The sequence below is a fragment of the Solea solea genome, chromosome 3, assembly GCF_958295425.1.
Source record: "Solea solea chromosome 3, fSolSol10.1, whole genome shotgun sequence".
NCBI classification, from domain to species: domain Eukaryota; kingdom Metazoa; phylum Chordata; class Actinopteri; order Pleuronectiformes; family Soleidae; genus Solea; species Solea solea.
The window spans coordinates 1,940,840-1,962,588 of NC_081136.1; the positions used below are offsets into that span (position 1 = coordinate 1,940,840).

General features: G+C 44.1%; 1 protein-coding gene across 1 annotated transcript; it reads left to right on the top strand.

Moving 5' to 3' along the window:
- The first annotated feature begins 81 nt into the window (after window positions 1–81).
- LOC131455896 (uncharacterized) lies at window positions 82–21,711 on the top strand. The gene is made up of 34 exons (XM_058623759.1): window positions 82–4,243; window positions 5,977–6,038; window positions 6,516–6,554; window positions 6,644–6,847; window positions 6,942–7,354; window positions 7,443–7,648; window positions 7,910–8,050; window positions 8,142–8,252; window positions 8,354–8,379; window positions 8,462–9,642; window positions 9,864–10,076; window positions 10,157–10,191; window positions 10,863–11,015; window positions 11,240–11,368; window positions 11,457–11,501; window positions 12,103–12,228; window positions 12,309–12,435; window positions 13,218–13,376; window positions 13,468–13,502; window positions 13,734–13,898; window positions 13,993–14,127; window positions 14,697–14,735; window positions 14,838–15,029; window positions 15,656–15,756; window positions 15,851–15,874; window positions 16,084–16,148; window positions 16,225–16,400; window positions 16,520–19,666; window positions 19,800–19,884; window positions 19,982–20,095; window positions 20,186–20,488; window positions 20,897–21,013; window positions 21,105–21,226; window positions 21,305–21,711. Exons 1-34 carry the CDS (start codon window positions 2,144–2,146, stop codon window positions 21,377–21,379), a joined length of 10,365 nt encoding a protein of 3,454 aa, XP_058479742.1. The 5' UTR covers window positions 82–2,143; the 3' UTR covers window positions 21,380–21,711.
- Window positions 21,712–21,749: the final 38 nt, after the last annotated feature.

Consider the following 21,749-nt stretch of genomic DNA (forward strand, 5'->3'; position numbering starts at 1 on the left):
TGTAATACATGTAATTTCCTGTCTCCCCGTGGCTCGAAGAACAGTTTGATACGCTCTCAACTAACGTAAGGTAACAACGCTAAACAACAGAAAAGTAGCGTTTCAATATCGCAGAGGGTTAAAACTTTGACCCGCGGTCGCCGTTTCTGGTGTTTTGTCGAACGGTCACCGCGATGTTGTGTTTGTTATCGGGCCTGGCTTAGACCACACGTTAGCATGTGCTAGCAGAGGCTAGTTAGCTCTGTGTACAGCAACGGTGGTTGAGCTACAGGCTCGTGACGTGGTTTTTTCCCACGACCATATTCACACACTGTTGGTTTTATTTATGTTGACCACTGACACAAGGTCACACAACATTTAGACAAGCATGTGTTTGTGTGTATTAAATGCAGATTGTGTGTGTGGGAATTTAGGCCTGCACACTCACAATGAACTTCCATCTTCAGGAGTAGAGTCAATATTAATTTGGTGAATTTATAGCAACATTAGGTGTGTTTTTTTTTATCAGCTGTTTTTAAAACATACTTTAAAAAAAATAAGTATCACATTGATGTTTGGATACCTGACGGATGTGTAAAAGTTATCGCAATCAAAAGATGTAACTGCAAAAAAACAGACTGAGTGAGGGTAAGAAATCATATGACTAATGGGGCGTTCCATTTACATCAGTAGCCGGTTGCTGCAACAAATGGATTAGCTGAAAATCAATTTGTGGATCTGTTGCTTCTCTGAAATGCGCTGAAATTTACCAGTGAAAACTATATGTTGTAGACCAGTAATTGTAAAACGCAAACACAAATGGGATTGGGTGTTAGTGGGTTTTCAACCATGATGTAAGTATTTTGTATTTTAGGTGGTTCTCACAAAATTAACATTACTGTCAGCTGCTCTTGTGGGGGCCCCATTTCAGCTTTGGATTCCCAGGTGATTCCCTGCTCTTCCGACCTTGTTCTGACACCCCCAGTTTGAGTCAAGTCATTAAATATGATACAGAAAACTAAGTTTGAGTTACACATTTGCAACAAACAAGGATGAAAGGAGTTTATAACCCTGGAAACGCATTTATCATTTGTTTCAGCAGTCAAGGTTGTGTATCCGGCTGGTCTACCATGTGAGCATCTGGAATATTCCATTTACCACCACCACCGTATTGCTAGACTCTCTGTCTACCGTTTGTCCTTTTATTTACCCAAACATTTGTAAAAGATCATAATTTCGGGTTTAACGATGAGTATATTGTTAGTCGAGGAAAGATGACAACAGCAAAAACATAGTGTGTCCATTGTTCTCCAGTGTTTGAGGACTATCTGGTTCTATGCACCTTGTCCTAGACTCTGAACTTGGATGCGTCACCTCAACATCTCCTTGTTTGACTTTGTGAACACAAGCTTCTCCAAGTGTTGGCTGTATTTGAAAGGGAAGAAGTTGAAGTCCTTGAAGTGTTTTTAAATCAACAGCCAGTGGGTGCACAAGACTCTTTCCTTGATTCATTGTCCTTTTTTATTTATCCACGTGTCATTTCAGACACTTTTTTTGAAATTCAAGTTTGCCAGATGTTACATTTCACATCACGCTGTGTCTGTCTGTTGGTGCTAGTCCGATCAGAGATTAGCATGGAAATAAGTGACATGGTTCCGGATGTTTCCCGCTAATAGCTGTGACCTTATTTTATCTCTGTCTGTGCTTTGTTTGTTTTGCCCTCCTTCTCCTTTTTGCTAGTGACGACCAAGAAGTAAAAAGATCCAGAGGAAGCGTCAGAGGACCTACCAGGACCTAATGGATTTTACCCAACCAAGAAGCTGAACTTCAGTCCGGTTCAATTACCCCTTTGTTTTTATTTTATTGTTTTTTTTTTTTTTTCACCACATCTTCCAATTTGCTTTTGAGACTTGTGGTTCCCCTTTTCTGTGGTGCTTCAGGGGCCCGAACAAGCCCCTGATTTAGTGGGCTTAAAGGGAGCCTGGTCCTGATTGGACTATATCTGCATCCCAGTGGCTGGATGCTCTGACTGATGCTGATTAATAACATGCTCCTTGTTATCAGTTGAGTTGTGAGTTCGTAGCCAGCTCCCGGCAGCCCCACTAAACCGCATCACCTCCTCGTTGACTGATACAGTGTTAATATTTTTGAAAGTGCAAAAACCATGTCCCATCATCTTTATGACCCTTTTGCTGCTGATAACCAAAGTGCCACCCAGGGACAATATGGACTCTCTGGCATGCAGGAGAGGGACCCCCGGAGATTACCTTCTCGCCTCGGACCTGAGCCGAGCTTCAGTTCATCTGGGGCTGCTTCTGCCACTCCCACCAACTCTGGGGGGATGGTCCCACCACTGGCTCAGTCAGTGAGCTACAGGACTGAGCAGAGTAGGACCAGAGTTGATGAGGACCTAGAGCGGTCTGTGGACATGCATATTAGCAGAGCCAGAGAGGAAGCAAGGTTTCTTGGCCACCCAGATCATCCGCTCTCAGGTCACGGCACTCGCTTCACCAGCTCTCAGAGAGAGGAGTATCAATCCTCAGACACACGGACAACCTCCTATCCCATCTCCTCCACTTCTGCCTCTCAGGGCCACAGGCACTCAGATGTTGGAAGGAGCAGAAGCTCAATGGACTGGTTGTCAAGCTTTAAAAGGCCAACCGTTGATGATTCTGCTAAATGTTATGCATCACCTGTTTCATCGACCTACACAAGCAGTGGTGATGGTAGATTTAGTACTCCCACAGAAAGAGAATGTGATGTTCAGTCCATTCCAGGACTTGGAGGCTATGACTATACTGCAACAGACAAATCTGATGAATCCAGCGATACAAGTCAACCCAAGTACACCTCCCAAACTGCTACTGACATTCTTTCACGCTTTGGACTTGAAAAAGAGGACTTGGAATATCTCATTTCATACCCTGAAGATCAGTTGACCCCTACCAACCTACCGTTCATCTTGCGCCAAATCCGCGTGGAGAAGGCAAAGAAATCAATGACTCCAGTTCAGTCAAGCTCCTACCCCGATCCCCAACCCGTCAGAAGTTCTTCAGGATCTTCAGCTGTTCTCCAGCCCCCTAAAGTGATTGACTATGGACATACTGGCAAATATGTTAGCGGGGTTTTGGATGACATTGGAAGGACGAGTGGCAGAAGTGCTAGCAGTGGTGGGAGTGACAGTATGTTGTTGGACACTTGTGAGCAGCGTCCAAGCAGCAGCGGTCAAGAACCACCAAAAAAAGGAATTGCTGAGATTAAAATCAGTACTTTGGTCTCTTCACGTGACAAGAGTACTTCTGTTAATAGTCTCAGCTCTTCGTACAACACTGTTGCTCCCACAAGCACTGAACCACGAGTCCAGACTAGTTCCGTTACTAGTCTCAGCTCTTCGACCCAACCCAATCAGACATCTCTACCCGGCTTTCACCCTTTCGCTCTGCCAAAGAAAGACACAGACAGACGAGTCTTCACTTCTGAATCTAAACCCCTTCCATTCAAGGAACCCGAGGCAGAAACAAGGCCAAAATTGCCGCTTCCCTTCCCTACGTTGTCAAGTGGGAATCCTGGTCGATGTGGTCTTGTGCTCATTGACAAGACTTTCAATAGTGGCACCAAGGATGCAAGTAAAACTCAAGGACATGAGTCCACAGTTCCCAAGCAAATGACGAAGGAGCAGAGGCAGAAAATTGAGCAGAAACAGGAGCAGAAGCAGAAACAGGAGAAGCAGAAACAGGAGAAGCAAAAACAGGAACAGAAGCGGAAACTGGAGGAGAAGCAAAAACAGGAGCAGAAGCGGAAACAGGAGGAGAAGCAAAAACAGGAGCAGAAGCGGAAACAGGAGCAGAAGCAAAAACAGGAGGAGAAGCGGAAGCTGGAGGAGAAGCGGAAACAGGAGGAGAAGTGGAAACAGGAGCAGAAGCACAAATCTGAGACGATAAAGATAGAACAGACACAAAAACCAGTGCAACCGTTTTGGACTGCAGTTTATCCACCTGTGCCCATCATCCCCAGTGCCACTGTCCAGTACTCTAGTCCAGTTTTCTTATCCGGTGGTGCTCGGCCCCCTGGTTTTCCTCCAGCTTCACTTCAGCAAAATACTACCCCATGGAAGTACTTTGATTTCCTGAAGCAGCACTTGGTAAAGGTCCCTGGTGTTCAGGATCGGCCAACACCAGCCATGATGCATGACTATGCAGCAGCTTCACCGAAAGTCTTTCCACACACCTGTTCCCTGTGTTTCACAGAATGCAGGAATATACAGGTGAGTGGAAGAACACAGTATAGTTGCTCTCCCTCCAGGAAATGTGTCTTATAAAATTCTATGTTAGTGTCTGAGATATTGTAAATTAATAATTTTTTGTGCGTTTCATGTAAAACATTTTGTTTAACCCTAGAAATTGTTGGGGAGGTTTCCTTTACTGAATAGGCAGTTGTTACCAGTGCTTGAATAGCAACCTTTGCACTAGGTGGCCCTCCATGCACAGCAGTTGTATTAAAACATCCAGTAGCAGGTGCTCTGTGTCTCTCAACTGCCCTGTGATTGGTCAAACTGTTCCCTAATGGGTCAGATTGAAGTGCAAAAACTGATTCTGTCTTAGATCATTGGAATTGTATTATACTGTAATGTTATCATGGAGTTATTAATCAATAATGAAAAGAAATGCCTTTTGTACATTATAATTTATCAACAATTACTGTAAAACTGTTAATTGATTGTGTGGGTTCTCTCTGGATGTCTGGATTATGCGGATGGGAGACTAAAGGCCTCTTTATACTTTCCACATTCTGTGTTTAAAAGAGAGTTGTCCCTTCTATTAATACTTAAATTAGGGTCAGTACACCTCGGACCCGGACTTCGAATTCCATTCCTAAATACTTTCCTACCTGCAAACCATCCAGTAACAATTTTTAACGTAGTGTATCGACAACTACACAGGTTCCATTCTTACCATCAGATCCCTGCAGACTCGGAAAGTATGAATTGACCTTAATTATAGGTGCAACTGTGTCTGTCTGTCTCTTTAGTTTCTCTTTTGCCTTTTGCCCGACATCAGTTTGGGATTGTTTCCAGCTTCTGCACTACCCTCAACGAATAAGTGGTGATTACTTCCAAGATGGGACCAAGGATTTAAAAAAAACATCTCGAAGAGCAGTCACATTGTAGTGAAAATGACCCTTTCTCCATAAAAGGGTCATTTTTATATATATATATATATATATATATATTTTGTAATGAATAAAGTTCAACAGGATTTTATGAATTCCTTTATTTGATACCGGACATTCAATCTTGTGTTTAAAAAAAAAAAAGAATTATTAGTTTGCTATACATTTTATGGACTCGATGCCCACCATATTTTTCATCCATCTTTTGCAATTTTTTGAGGGGATACCACATTTTTCACACCTACCCTCCTCTACACCAGCCACATCAGCTTTTGGCAGTGACCTCTGTCAGGAAGCCTGACTGAAGAGCTTGTTTAAATATTGCCTCACTGCTGACCTCAAGAAGAAGAAGAATTTTTTATTTTGTTTGTGACGGACGCTGTGGCTCCTGTTTTTAGTCTAATTGCATGAAAAAGACTTGTGACCCTTGATGTCAAATTAATTAAAGTCAGCTGCTGGATTCATAATGGATGTAAAGGATTTTGTTTCCTTTGTTTTTTATTTTCTGCACAAAAGGGAATTACTTTTGTTGTCTTGTTTACAGTTTTTTTTTTTAATTCATCCCTGAAAAGTGAAACTGCCTTTGGCTAAAGTGTTGAAGAAACCTGATGAATATGTTTTTGATTTTGTGGACTCCCTGACGCCCCCGGACTTCTAATGAACATGCATCAAAAACACTTGTCTCTTGCACACTTGGACACTTTGTGAAGGGATGAATACTCGTGTTACGTATTCAGAAATGTTGTGTGCTAACAGTTGAGATGTTGAAGCAGATCGTAGTTGTGATGACAACTTTCTAAATGTTGTGTTTATTGTTCTGACTGCCAGGATTGGATCTCCCATCAGAACACCAACCTCCACCTTGAGAGCTGCAGATACCTGCGGACACTGTCAGTCCTTTTATTTTTTTCTTTTAAACTTCACGATAAAGCAGATGATCATTAAAAAAATATTGTTTGATAACCATTGCCCTTGTTTTTAATAGTTTTGGTGAAGATCCACCAGGGATGCACCAACCTACTGAGTGACAGTAATAATAGGGACAGTCCTGAAGATTGTTCCTAAGATGTCCCTGAACATGTACTTGAGTGTTGCCTATGCAGTATGTTGGTGCAGCCTTCATAGTTAATTACTGCAGTGACCAGTTTACCTGAAGTGTCTTTTTCAAACCTACATTGAAGGGAAACTTGTTGAACTTCTGTTAGGTTTCTTGAACTGTCCAAAAATGGGTTCCTCAAGTTCCTACCTTCATATTTCCTTGATAGCTTTTGGGAAGTGTCACACCTTCTACGCTGAAAATGCTAAGCTTTTTTTTTAATGTATTGTTTGTTTTTTTCATGGAAACATGTCTGTTTTATTTCCCACAGATACTCACAGTGGAATGGTGAGATAGTTCTCGAGTCCAGGTAGAGTTTGTAGTCTTTGTACAAATATTAGTATTAAGTAGTAGTAGTAACTAGTAAGTAGTAATTATCTAATGTCCCTTTCTTTGTAGTGCTGCTGGAAAAGATGCTAAGTCCTCAACTTCTGCGAAGAATTCCCAAAAAAGTCAACGGAAATCCAGTCATGGAAGTCGCTCCCACTCCCGCTCTCGTTCCCGTTCCTGGTCCCGGTCCCCTAGCTCTCGTAGGCGCCGTCGTTCGGAAGGAAGAAGAGCCAATCGCAGCCGATCTCGATCGTGCAGTTCCAGATACTCTCGGTGTGTAATATGCAAGTCCTACTACAAAGGCAACAATTTGTGTGAAATCATTTTTAGAATCAACTGTAACTATCTTTTGTTTCTCCATCTTCAGTTCTCGCTCTCGCTCCCCATATTATGACCACCGTCGGTCACGTTCAAGGAGTCATGAGAGACGAAGGAGGAGTAGCGAGAGACGAAGTAGTGAAGAGAGACGGTCCTCCCTGAGAAGAACCCGCGACATACGATCGTCGCCAAGGAGCCGCGACAGACGTTCGTCGCCAAGAAGTGAAGAGAGATGGTCCTCGTCTGGGAGGAGCGAAGAGAGGCGGTCGTCACCAAAAAGAAGCCGCGAAAGACGATTGTCGCCAAGGAGGAGAGACGACAGATGGTCCTCGCCAAGGAGTGACGACAAACGGTCATCTCCAAAGCGAAGCAATGAAAGACGATCTTCGACGGAGAGGTCGCCTCAACTGAAGCGGTCGAGCAGTGCCGAGAAACTAGTGAAGAAACTGCTGGAAAAAACAGGTTTGAGGAATTGTAAACACTTGCTAAGTGGCGTGTAGGAAACCTCTGCTGTCATTTAATCAAGGCATTGCCCTCTCTGTCCTTCTAGCTAAGCAATCTCTATCAAAAGAGTCAGACTTGGAAGCCGTGGTTAAAACTCTACTTGCTGAGATAACCAAGAAGAAGCCCTCTTCCTCCTCATTTTCTTTGTCTGCTAAAAGGACACAGCCAAAGTCTTCTACTTCTGCTGGGGCTAAGAGTTCAGCCTCAGCTGCCTCCTCTTCATCATTGTCCTCCTCCTCAGCACCAAAGAAGGCAAGTTCTTCTTCTTCTTCTATCAAACCCTGGGCTCTATTTCTGAAGAGAGAAACTGTTGCCCTCCATACTCATGCTTCAGCTGGCTAGCTAGCACTAACATCACCTAATCCTCTAGGAATTATTTTTATATAAGTTTTGTAATTCGGTGAAATTCCTTCCCACGGTCCCATCATTATCTCACAAAAATCTCTTGACTACGCTGCCCTCTGTGATCGATTTATTATTGATAATTGGTATTTTTCTGTTTTTTTTTTTCAGTTGGCTAAAGCATCTCCTCAGCTCTCCACCATGGTGAAGCTGGAGGGCATCGTAAGTTCACACTCTCACGGTGACATCGTCGCTGCCGTGGAGCGTTTTGGAAAAACCAAATCGGTCGTACTGTTTCGGCAACAGGCAAAGGTAAGAGTGTCCCGTTACTGTGAGTGTGTTGCCTCCTGATGGTTGTTGTTAAATCCACAATAATGTACGTTTGTTTTTTGTGCAATTCTAGGCTCATGTGTTTTTCGAAAATTGCAAAGATGCACATAAACTGAAGAGCGCAAAGATCATTGATGTAAGTGGAATCTCACTGACCGCTGGGACCCTGAGCTTCACAAAGAAGGTATTATACTTTATCCTCATGTTCAATTGGGTTTAATGAGGCTTCATTAAATTACCGTGTGATTGGAGTTGGTCTGAAAATCTCATTTGGTTTGTTTGCAGGACAGGCAAAAGGCGGCTCTTCTGAAGTAAGTTATGCATCTTTCTCACTGTTTAAAAAAGTAAAAATGTTTAAAAAAAAGACTACAACCATTTTGCTTTTGTTAACAGGAAACGTGGGAAGTTATCGGCCTCCAAACCTCAAACGACTAAATCCTCCAAATCCGCCATAACGGCTCTTCTCTCCATACCAGCTCTTCTTCCCACACCAGGCTTTCGCCCTTCATCAGGTCTTCTCCCGACACCAGGCTTTCCCCCTTCACCAGGTCTTCTCTCAACACCAGGCTTTCCCCCTTCACCAGGTCTTCTCCAGACACCAGGCTTTCCCCCTTCACCGGGTCTTCTCCAGACACCAGGCCTCAGAGTTCCGTCCAGGGCCCGTAAAAATCCTCCAACCCATCAAGCCAAGAAAATCACAACAGGCAAATGTCTGAAAAAGAAAACCGTGAAAGGCTCTGTTAAAGGCTCGACCAGCGTCACTAAAGCAAAGGTCTTGGTTTTCAAAGCGAAAAACATCTCAAAATCTCCAGAACACGTCTCTAAAAGGAAAAAACCTGTCATGCAGCGGAAACGGTCGGCCGCAGTTAATGAATCAGCAAACATGACCCAGATCCGAGTCCCAGAAACAATCACAGAGTTAAAGGTCAAAGTGGAAACAGCCTCAACTTCACAGGAAGCTGAAACACCAGTGGAGAAATTTATCTTAAAAGAAGAGGTGGAAGAAGTAACTGCAGAACAAAAAAATGTACCGGCAACATCCACGGTTTCAGAAAATCCCCCTGATGCAGAGACTTCCAAATCACAGGAATCGATCGAGATTGAATCTAATGTTCAACCGTCTATGGTGACGCCTGAAGGCTTGGTCCAGGTTGAGATGGGCAAGGTGGCCGTTTCAAGTGCTCAAGTGAAGCACCAAGCAGAACCAGCCAAAGCTAATGTTAAAGTAGAAGATGCTCAAGATGCAGAACCAATGGAGGCTGAAGGAAAAGGAGCTGAAGTGTCAGAGCCCATGGAAGTAGAATCTTGTGCTGAGGGCAATGGAGAAGAACAGACAAACACAGAGGCTGCACCAGAAAAAGCCGACGAGAATCGACTACCAACCAGTGCTGATGAGACCAGGGCAGATTTGTCAGCTGTTGAGACTCCTGCTGTTCCACCTCAGAACCAAGGGGCAGCTCCTGAACCGCAGACTGACATTGAAACTCCAGAAACTTCTGTCAAGGCTTCGTCACAGACGTCGGAACCAGAGGCTTCACAACCTTCAAGTTTAGCTGAAGGCTCGGAGAAGACTGGTAAGTTAGAGAAGAGTCAACGTCTATCCAGAGTTTAGTTCACTGCTGATCACAGCAGATAAAAACCTGCATTTGGAAAAATGTCTGTATCCAATGTTCTGGACGTTTTCCAGTGTTTCGGTCCAGCTTGTGGTATCTGTGGTGGACTTTGGTATTTTTGGTAATCAAGTACAGTTTGTGTGTCCATTGTAACAATGTATTGTCATTTTTTTTTTTTAAAGATTCAGCGTCTCTGGTGGAGTTCCAGAAGGACCCAGAATCAGCCGAGGTTTCCTCCAAAGTCACTGGCGGTGATCCGACTGTGTCGCCTGCAGTAGCTACGTCTGACAAAATAGCCCCAGAGACGGCAGCAGTGAGCAAACAACCAGCAGCCGCGACTCCGAGTCTGACTATGGGGGAGAAATTTGAAGCTAATTTTAATAAGGAAAAACTCGGTGGGAATCTGACTTTTGCCATTTATGTAATCATGTCGATTAGTATTTGTTTTTTTCAATCTTTTCTTTTATTTCTGCAGGCTTCCTCAGCATGAAATCTATCATGTCGCCAAAAGTAAGTTTTCTGAAACCTCTTGTATTTACGAGTGAAGATTTCAACGGTTGATTTATACGCTTCACTGCCACTAGGTGTCGCACTAGCGTTGGCGTCTTGGTGTTGCTTGTGCCGTCAATCCATGCGAATCACACATAGATGAATGTAGTTTTGGTTCTTTTATAGATGTATACCATATAGACTCAGTTTGTTTACTCCGCCATGTTGGCAGGAAAAGCTTCAGAGAAATCACCGGCACCAGTGCTGGTTTCAGTCTGTAAGAGTTCACTGTCACTTAGTCAAGAGAAGACATTTGATAAACTTTCTGTCGTTCTACTCCAGAGAACACTTACAAATTGCAATAAAAGCTCGTAAAACAAACAAGATATTTGCGTTAAATACCGCTGAAGTCTGTAGGGACACTGAAGTTAGCATCCAGATTCAAAGCTTCCCGGTCGGCAGTTAAGAGCAGAGCATTCCTCAAACTGTTGCCACAGAGTTGGAAGCATTGCATTGTCCAAAATGTCCTGGTATGTTATTTGGGATAAGAGCCCAAAGCCTGATTGAAACCAGTGGCCAAGCACTTTGGTCTATGGATGTGAACAGCGACACTTGCCGCCAAAATGGCGTCGTTTTGGTCCATAACCCTCACGATTCCTTCATTTTTCTTTTTTTTTCTTTCAATTTTCCAGTTCTGTCAAAGGCCTGCGAAGATGATGCTGATAACCAACCTGCCGAAATACAACGACGGCAGCTACACAGAGGAAGACGTCGCCAATCTCCTCATCCCGTTTGGATTTGTGTATGACGACGAAAACATCTACGTGGCTACTCAGGCGTGCGTGGTGAGTCACAAAAACAGCACACAATACCAGTTATCATAGATTGTAGGGCTGCAAACGAGGATTTGTAGCCCCTTAAATGTAAATATTTTCTGGTTTGAACCACACGTGTTGATAAATCGAGAAAATATTCAACCGATTTATCGATTATGAAAATAATCCAAGGAACGTTTCTTACGAAATCTGTCTGTGTTTCGATATGAATGCATTTTGCCTCTGTTTTTAAGGCCTTCTTTGTGATGCCATCGCCTCAGTCTGTGCGCTATCTCATGAGGTTCACGTCAAAGAAGCGCCTTACGCTCGGGAACTCTGAACTGGACATTTCTGTCACAAACTGCGACTTTTCAATGATCCCGGTAAGTTCACGCACAACAACGCTGCCGGATGTCGCACGGAAGGGTTCAGTGTGAGACGTCACGTCAACTCTGATTTTTTTTGTTTCAGCTGCAGTTTTATAAATTCTCGATGAAGAGGAAGAAGGTGACGAATGTAAGTAACAAATTAATTTTGGAACTTTAAATCAATTCACCTCAACGAGTTAACTGCTTTTGATTTCATGGCTAAAATGTAAAAAAGAAAATATGACTTGTGTCCTTGAGTTTCAGTTTGAATCTGCAGTGTCTTAAGAACATGTTCACGTCTATCTCACTGTTTTCACTGCTTTTTTTCAGCACAGGTAATAAATTACTTTATGACAGTCAGTAAATAAAATAAACTCAAACAACACTGTTCAGTAGAAAGTTGAAGCCTAAGGCCTAATTAATTATAATAATGTGAATTTTTCCTGAAGCCAAAACCATGTTAATTTCTAACATTAATCATGACAATGAATTTGATCCAAATTGACTTCATGATCTCGTTCATGGACACATTGTTATTTCCGTTGATGGTGAAACCTCTGACACCTCATCATGGTCTAATAACAGCAGCTGACTTCCACTCACTGTTGTTGCTGTGCAGCAGTTTCAGTGAAGCGCTTTGTCTGCAAACCGGTCCGTCAACTTAAAAACCTCCTGTGGTTTGGTTTTTTTGGCGAGAAGAGCTGTGTCTGCAGTTTGTGCTTTAATTTCTTCCCTTTCTCTCGACGCAGTCATTGCCGGACGATGCCACTCGAATAGTCTACGTCAAGAACATTTCCCCGAGCGAGGTCAAAGTGCTCAAAGAAGATTTGAGAAAGATCGATCAAGTCAAAAACATCTTTCCTCTCCTCAATAAGGTACAAACATCACACACAGGAAGGGGCTTAAAAACAGCTTCCCGTTTGTCTCATCGCTGTGTTGTCTCACTTTCTCGCAGGTCTTTGTTGAATTTGAGACCAGTGGCGATGCGGACCGGCTCGGTGTTTGGTACAGTCTCCTGAAAGATGCTCCTGGTTACAGAATATACAGGCTGGAAATACCAAAGAGCACCACTACGGCGCAACGTAAGTACGGCCAAGGAGAAAAAAAATACAAGTTATCTTCAAGAGGAAAGACCTGGTAGCGCGTTGAGATTGGGTTAGAAACACTCACTTACACTTGTTTAGTCTGCAAAGACATTTGAAAACGATGACCCATAACCAATCAGGAAGCAGATGTTGGGTTAACTCGAGGTTCCAGAGGGTCCTTGAAAACCTTACAAGTTTGTGAATTAGGGAAAACATTTTTTGAAAATAAACATGGGTCATTGAAAGTGCTTGAATTTTGCGCAATATTTAGGTAAATGTCTCCTTTGTTTGTCACGACGCCTACGACTGACTAGGCCTACGCAGGACAAACGTGGAGTCGTAGTTACTCGCAGTGCGGTGGACGCTGTCCATCTCTCTCCGCCGTTGACGTGAGATTCCGTGCAGAACAATGAGCGAGTAAAGTTCAGGAAGAGTGCAAATGATGATGCGACGTCTGGGAAATGAAAATTCCAAGAACCTTGTCTCACCAAAGACAAATGTCAAAAACCGACGTTGACCAAGATCCCAAGGACAATCACTTCCTGTCCCCCCATCTTGATCTGTGTCAACTTATTCAGTCCTTGAGGTTGTTGTGGAAAGTCCTTGAGTTTGATGTCAAGGTGTAGGAACCCTGGTTAACTGTGTCACTTAAATGTTTCCAGAAACAAAACCGTGTGGACGGAAAGGTGTAACCACTGGTGGGAAATGAAAATGCACTTGTGCGGATGTTGTCGCACACCTTAATAGAATCACTCTTATTTGCTTTTTCTTCTTTTTAGTCCCGAGGTTTCCTCTGAAAGCGATCCCACACGGTAACACCGCGGCTGTCCCGTCGCTGAAATACGGTGTTCCGCTGAACAGCGTTCCACCGTTCTGGGTCACGATACCAACTCGTCCGTTTGTGTTCCCGACCTTGTCCACTTGGTTCATCATCCCAAGTAAGACGCACGGGAAAAAAACCTGCAACACTGCAAAGTTGATTTGTTGTTCGGTAAAGTAACGTTTGGTTGTTCTTTTTTTATCTTGCAGAGTTTTTGACGGTCAGAACAAAGGAGGACGTCTCGGTGAGATCACCATTTTCCGTCATAACTAATTTTCATGTCGCAATTTGATGCTTCAATTGGTTCAAGGACGACCTTATCGGTTCTTAGAAGAACTTTAAAAAAAAAAGCCTAGAAGTGCACTCTGGGAGTGGCCTCAGATCCGTTGTGAATTCACCAGGAAAAATGAAACTGTGATGTTTGAAGGACAGACCGCATGTGTCAACTCTTCTCTTTGAACATTGTGTCCCGCAGAAGGCCAACAATCAGTTCTTCAGGACTCCCACCATCATGTTCACCGGGCTGCCGCAAGGACACTACAAGCACGAGGACGTGGCACGGCTGGTGTGGTCTTACTTCCCCAAACAGACCCTCCAGTCCCTGTACTACAGAGTGTCAGTGCTGACGCTGCAGAGGAGGGTGAGGACAGAGACGGGAGACACGTCCTTGACACGCTGCCGCGTATTTACAATAAGACTGATCCTTTTCTTTTCTGTTCTCGTCTCTCTTCCAGGCCTTTGTGCGCTTCAATGACTGGGTCACCTGCTGCAAGTTTGTCCGAGAACACATCGCAAAGCCGATTTGTGTCCGAGGCTTCAGGCTCAAGGTCCATTTCATCTTTGAGAACGTGCTTATGGAATCAACAGAGGTACAGACGCTGGGGAAGGACATATGACCACTTCCCCGCTACCGCCATTTATCATTTCGTACGCTAGCGCAATTTGACGCGCTTTGGTACGATAAATAGGTTTGGCGAGATAGACAAGATTAGTACGATAGACGTGTTTGGTATGATAGACGCGCTTAGTACGCTAGACGCTTTTGGTACGATAGACGCGTTTGGTGCGATAAACGCCTTTAGTATGATAAACGAGATTGGTGCGATAAATGAGATTGGTACGATAGACGCGTTTGGCGCGATAGACAAATTGGTACGATAAATGGGTTTGGTGCGATCGAAGCGTTTTTGGTGCAATAATACTTACGTAATAATAATACATACCGACTATACAACCTCAAACGAGAACATACGTAACTGTAACAAAATCGACAAAGACACCGTCTGTACACATAGCAGTCAGTAGGTGGCAGTGTTGTGCTGATTTCGCAACCAAAACGCAACAAGCACAGACATGTTAACATGTTTAATATATATATTTTATTTATACAGAATTCACTCAACTGTAAACCATGTTTTTACGACTCGTCTCTTTTCAGGAGCTCATGTACAGGTCTCTGATGAAACTGAGCAACTCTGTAAGTTGTTAATCTTTTTACTTTCATCTCAAATAGCCTTCATTTTTACATTTTCTGTTTGACGTCAGCTCTGTCAGCTCATTTTTTATTTTTTTTTTAAAGCGTGTTCCAGATCGAGAGGCTCTGGAGGAGCGGCTGCTCTGCGTGGAGATCTCCGAGGCGTCGGTCAACATCGTCACGGTCGTCCTGGAAGTTGTGGCGTCCATCGCGCCATTCGTCAGCTTCCTGCCGCTCGCTAACAGGGTACAACAACGTCGCAAAACGGCGCATACTTCCATGTTTCTCTTTTGGTGCTTTTCCACCAATTATAAGTAGATTCTGGAACTTTAAGTAGATTCTGGAATTATTAATTGGATTTTGAAACTTTCAGTAGGTTTTGGAATTATTAAGTAGATTCTGGAACTTTAAGTAGATTCTGGAACCTTAAGTAGATTTTGGAACTTTAAGTAGCTCCTCCGCTCCCTTCACTGCTAGCTGCTCGCATCCGCTTCAAGACTCTAGTGCTTGCCTTTCATGCTTTAAATGGGTCCGGTCCAGCCTACACCCAGGATAATCAAAACCAACACCCCAGCCCGCCCACTCCGCTCTGCATCAGCAAACCGGATTGTTGCCCCCTCACTGAGAGGATCGCAGAGGCCTGGCTCCCAAATGGTGGAACAGACAGACAGACAGATGACTTTATTAATCTCTTTGGGAGGTTCCCTCGGGGAAATTAACAGCTCAACAAGCTCCCCATCGACATCCGGGGCACTTACTTCTAGCTCTTGTTTTTACCCAAATGTTGAAATGCACTTATTGTAAGTCACTTTGGATAAAAGCGTCTGCTAAATGACATGTAATGTAATGAGTGGAGCTGGAACAGTATCATGGAAAAGTGCCTTTTTATCCAGAATCTGGTTTAACTGTCGACGACGTCTTTTTTTCAGATTTGTGTGGAAATGGTCGACGCCAGTGGAGTCGCAGAGGTGGTCGAGAAGTACAGGAGTTTCTCCCCCGACTCCCAGATCAGACGCACGACTTGGTACGTTGAGGGCTTTGTGTTCATTTCGCTCCTTTGTGTTCATGTTTGTCCTCACGCCTGATCTGACGTCTTGGTTTTTGTTCTTCCAACGCAGGGAGAAAGTCCTATGCTTTGAGAAGTGAGTATATCCCTCATATTTATTCTTTCATTTTATTTAAATACAAACCCACACAACAAACGATAAAGAAAAAACCCAAAACTAATACAATACATATATATATATAAATGAATGTCTTCTCAAAACTGTGGTGGGTAGAAGACAAAAAGAAATCTAAAGATGAAAAATAGATGGATAAAAAAGCATTTTTTGTCTCTTTATCTTTTCAGTATGAAGAGCCTGAAGCAGCGCCTCGAAGATGCCAATGATGTCACTGTAATTCTGGAACCAGAAGGTAAATCATCTTTTCTTCAGCTCAACCCTTCTTTTCGCCCCGACTTCTGCTTAAACCACGCGTGAATCTGTTGCAGCTCCCGCAGGCGGCGCACCGGCGAGGGAGGACACTCACAAGCTCGGAGCGGACACTGCAGTCGCAGAGAGTCCGGCAGCCTCTAAAATCGGCCAGGACATCATCACCGCCATTAAAGCTGCCGTCCACCAGCACAAAACTTCCCGGGGAAGCAGGACGAACAGCGAAGAGAAAGACGTGTGTATTTGCCAGAAGCATAATATTGAAGAAATGTGTAGTTCCTATCATGGGTCCTTTTTAAAAGAAAAAATTATTGTCGTTTAAATTCTTGACTCTTCATTTATTTCCCTATCCAGGTCCGTGATGATTTCCGATCTTCTGACACCTACCTTTCCGAGGTGGAAACATTCAACATGGACGACTTTGTCACCGTGGATGAAGTCGGCAACGATGTGCAAGACACAGACCCCGACCGGTATCGATGCTCCTCGTCCAAGCGGTCCCACATGGCTGAAAGAGAACAACAGAGATCGTCATACGAGTCTGCCAGAAGAATGTCAACACGGTCAACAAGAAGCTCGAAGAACTCGTCATCGTCTTCCTCGTATAAGCCGAGGGAAGTCTCCACTAAGAGGAGCTCGGCGTCTCACTCGACCTCCATGTCACCGAAAAAGGCCAAACGCTCTCCTGAGCCCATGAAATCCCAGACCAAACCTTCATCCTCTTCGTCTTTACGCTCTCCTGACTCCTCTTCCTCCTCTGACCCGAAGACAAAATCTCTGGTCAAAGCAACAAGCGCCTCGTCCTCGAGCTGCTGGATCAGACCGTCGTCTGCTGCTCGTGAGAGGGAAAAGGAATCGGCATCTACTGCTGAACCAAATCCTCCTGAGTCACAGAGTGCAGTTTCACAGTCTGACCACAGAGTGTCAGCAGAGGACACTGCTGCAAAAACTGTTGAGTCAGAGACAAAAACAGAAACCTTATCAGAGATGCATACACCTGCACAAGGACAGGGATCAGGTCTGAGCCAAATCCAGAATCTGGAGATCGGTTTTAAGGACAACAAAGTCGCAGGTCTGGAGGAAGGGAAAGATGATTTACAAAAAGATACAAAAGAAGATGAGGACGATGATGAAAATTACCATGTCCTTGATTCATTTGAAGAGCAGCCAGAGAACCAGGTGGATGATGACGATCCACAACCTGAACCAGAGAGCTTCCAAGACGAAACCTTTCAGGTCTTGGACAGCATCGAGGATGACGGCGAGCCGAGCCCCGAGAAGTGCAGTGAAAAGGAACCGGACGGGGGAGTCCTTGTGAAAGACAATTCTGGTTCTGCAGTGAAACAACTGTCTGAGGTTGATGTAAATAGAGTTAGCAACAAATCTGAAGAAAAACCTGCAAGTGAGGACATAAATAATGAAAATCGTGACAAGAAAGATCAGAATAGGAGTGAAGAAGAAGAAGAGGCCTCCAAAGAGGCTGACAAACCTGACGATCAAATCCCAAATGATGAAGACCAGCTTTGTGAAGACAAAGATGACGTAAAAGAACTTGATGGTAAAATCGCTAATCACGAACCCTTTGAGATTTTGGATTTAACTGAAGATCAGGTGGCAATGGAGGACCATGGCCAAAACCTTGAACCCCGCAGTTACCAGATGTCTGAAGATGTCATCGTGCTCAAAGAAGATGGAGAAGAGGACGAGACATATCAGGTGGTTGATTCTGTTGAAGATCAGGCAACAACAACAACAACAGAGTCTGAGGCCGACAACAAGAAAAAGAGAACCAGTAAATTAGAAACTAGATCTCCGCGCAGGAGTGGGCGGAGAACCCGAGCAACCATAGATGAAGAGAAGGAGGCGTCGCCAAGAAAACGGGACAAGGCATTGAAAGAACCTGAAACACAAACAAACAAAGGAACCTCTGCCAGAGAAGACCGGGAGACTCATGAGGTCAATGAGGTGTACGAAGTAATAGATTCTTTTGAAGATGAACCTGTTCAAGGTGCGTCCATCTCAGAAAGGTCTAGTCGAAGAAGGAGTGCGAGAGGAAAGAAAGGGGATCTCCTTGAAACATCTAAAAAACCTGATGGAGACACGGAGGCCATGTATGAAATCTTGGACTCTGTGGAAGATGACAATGTTACTGAAGAACAGACTGTTGTGACAAGATCTACCAGAGGGAGAAGGGAGAGGACAACAAACAAAGATGCTTTTATTGACCTCACGGACAGAGAGGACACGCCGTCAAGAAGGAGGCGCACTCCTGCCCGAGAAACGCCAAAGAAAGACGTAGAACCCCAAGAGGAAGGCACACCAACAAAGAAGAGTGATGTCACTGTGAGAGAGGTAGGTGAGGAGGAAGTCACCTATGAAATAGTGGACTCTGTGGAGGACGAGATCGTTAAGGACAAGCGTCCAACTGGAAGAGGAAGAGGAAGACGGGGAAGACCAAAGAAAGACATGAACATGACAAAAAAAGGAATGGGACGGCAGAAGAAGGGTGACAAAGAAGAGGAGAAGGTGTCATACCAGGTTCTTGATTCTGTGGAGGATGAGACGGTTGATGATCATCATCCTCCTGCAGAACATTCCATGTCTGCAAGTGGGACGGGAACATCGGAAATTGATGAGAAGCTTAAAGAGGAAAGTGCAGGATTACCAAAGAAGGATGAGGAGGAGGAGCCTGTGTATCAGATAGTAGATTCTGTAGAAGACGATCAAGTCCAGGAAGAGTTGATGACGAATAAAACAAGTGATGAAATCAGTCCAAAAGTGGAGGAACCAGCTGTAGAAGAAGAGACAACTTATAGCACCTCTGTTTTGGAAGCATCTGAAGATGTGGTCTATGGTTTGGAGGAAATTAGCGATGCATCATCTGCTGAAGATGATTTTGGTTTTGAAAATACGGAACGAACAAAAGTTAACTCTAAAGAAGGTTCCCAACAAGGAACAGAAATGCCAGCGGAGGAGAAAAACGACATGAGAAACTTCCTGGTGAACCTGGACGAAGTTAGCGATGAGGAGGAGGATTACCCTGATGACACGGCTGAGGAGGAACAGCTGAGGAAGGCGCGAGCTGCCGCTGAAGAGAGGAGATTTGCCAAGGAGCAAGAGAGCCAGCAGGAAAAGAGGAGGACCAGGGAGAAGGAGGAGGGGAGGAGAAGCAGAGAGAGGGCGCGAAGGAGCAGCAGCGGAGGAGGAGGGAGCAGTGATGAACGGAGGAGGAGGGTGAAGGAGAGTCGGAGGGACAAGGACGTGGAGGGGCTGGTGACTCTGGATGAGGTTGGAGCTGATGAAGCTGGAGAGGAAGCAGCAGCAGCACAGAATCTAGAGTGGGGTGGTGAGGTCACGACTGGAGAGCTGCAGGAGCTCGTCACTCTGGACGAAGTCCTAGAAGACGAGGAGGAGGAGGAGGCCAAGGCTGAGGAACGCTCACAAGAGGAACCTTCACTCAACAAAGTGGACGAATCTGTGGACTCCTTAAACATTCACAAGGTGAAAACCCCAAATTTAAAGAACCATTTGAGTTTCAGTTTCTTCTGTGCATCAAATACAATATATGACAAAGAATGACAAAAACGATATAAAACAAAGAATGCTAACGTTAATGTCTCTTCTCACCTTGAAGACTTTAGATGAAGCAGGTGTCCATCAGGAAGCGAAGGTGGAGGAACTGCAGAGAACCGAATCTGTGAAACGCAAACACGAGACAGGTTTGTCATCTATGACCACAAGACAATGTCACGTTTCACAGGGAGTCGTTTGAGATTCACGTTAACTGCAAACTTTCATGTCTTCGCCTCGCAATAGACGAGAGCGTTAACTTTGTGACGGTGGACGAGGTGGGAGGAGTCGAGGAGGAGGAAGAAAAGGAAGCTCCGAGGACGAGAGGTCGACCCAAGAAGAAAACCAGAAAAACTCCTGGTAACAAACGCACACGTCGACATCTGTGGCACCATGAAACGTTCTCTGTAATTTGTTCACTCAGTCTTTTTTTTTTTTTTATTATAACAGTGAGAAAATCTGCTCGAGGGAAAAAAGTTGCTACAGATGAGCAAGGAGAAGACGAGAAACCCGGCTCTGATGAACCTCCACCACCTCCAGACCCGATCCAAGCCTTGTCTTCACCGGACAAAGATCTGACCACGTTACAGAGTGAAGGTCGGCACAAGATCCAGAAGACGGAGGAGGAAGGAGCGGGTGAAGCCGGCGCCGATGCTCCCTCTGCTGGACAGGAGCTGCAGTCTGAGAACCAGAGTCTGGAAGGAAGTGTGGAAGAAGAAGAGAAGACACCAGAAGGCAGTGTCGACATTAAAGGTACAGAGAACTGAACATACAGATGTCGTCTTCTTGCTTGTATCCATGATACAAGCTCTCGTTACTGCCATCATCTGGAATTAGGAAGCTCCTACACCACCCAGTCCACCCTCTCCTCCTCTCAGTCTCACCGTCTCCTCCTTTCCTTTTTTCAGTCTCATCTTCTTTTCATCATCTGCTCATTCTCATCCTATCATTATCCTCTTGTCCTCTCATCTGCTCAGTCTCATCCTCTGCTTATCTCCTCACCTCCTCAGTCTCATCCTCTCATCTTTTAGTTTGTGTTCTTCAGTCATTAAGTGTGAAATATTCCATCGTGTTGCAGTCTCAGGTCTCATTATTTAAAATTCACGTACTACAGCTTTAAATCATTGACCGTCTTGTCTATTATTGTTTGGTTTTTTTTAGCTGTGAGTAAAAGGAGGCGGGAACTCGTCGGGCCTGAGGCAAAGAGGTCTCGTTCTCAGTCTCCTTGTGTTCCTATCGACGTCAAACTGCCGGCGTTTAATCCCGACGACTCGTACGGTGAGAAGCGTGCAGCTTTATTCATGAACATTATGGATTTAAACGATTGTTGTTGCTTTTTTGTTTCATTTCTGTTTCTGGTCATTAACAGGTCGGGAGTTTGTGATTCCCAAACTGGGCTATTTCTGTAACCTGTGTCGCGTTTTCTACGTGAACGAGAGCGACACCAGGGACGTCCACTGTAGCAGCCGCACGCACTACGACAACCTGCAGGTAAACGCAAACAAACTCAAACAAACATAGAAGTTAAAGTATGCACAAAAACTCACACAACCTGCTTTATTTTTCCAGAATCACTTACAGAAGCTGCAAAACAAACCATCGAGGAGTTCAGCACAGAATTCTCAAGGCTCTATTTCTGAGTGATCTGTTTTTTTTTTATCTATTTTTTGTCTTTTTTTTTATACATATATATTAAAAATAAAGTGTTATTAAATTATGAGTGACTGTGGCCATGATGGTCATAGAAGAATGGAAAGAAATAAAATTTATAACGCAGTACCTGTTCTGTTTTTACTTTTGGCTGAGAGGAAAAACTAACATTCCTAATACATGACTAAATGAAATAAATGTCTTTCTTTTTTTATATAGTGATGGATGATCCATTTTCTCTGTTCTGTTATTCTTATTTCTAGCAACTTGTACTTGTACTCCACTACATTTACTTGTTACTACCAAATAAAATCAGAAGAAGAAGAGTTGGTATTATGGTCTGTATTTATATAGAGTTTTTCTA

Excerpts from the sequence above, each read along its gene's own strand:
- LOC131455896 (XM_058623759.1), top strand. The coding sequence starts at position 2,144 with ATGTCCCATCATCTTTATGACCCTTTTGCTGCTGATAACCAAAGTGCC. Across the intron at positions 6,848-6,941 it reads TGCAGTTCCAGATACTCTCG|TTCTCGCTCTCGCTCCCCAT; the intron begins GTGTGTAATATG and ends CTCCATCTTCAG. Across the intron at positions 20,096-20,185 it reads GAAAACCAGAAAAACTCCTG|TGAGAAAATCTGCTCGAGGG; the intron begins GTAACAAACGCA and ends TTATTATAACAG.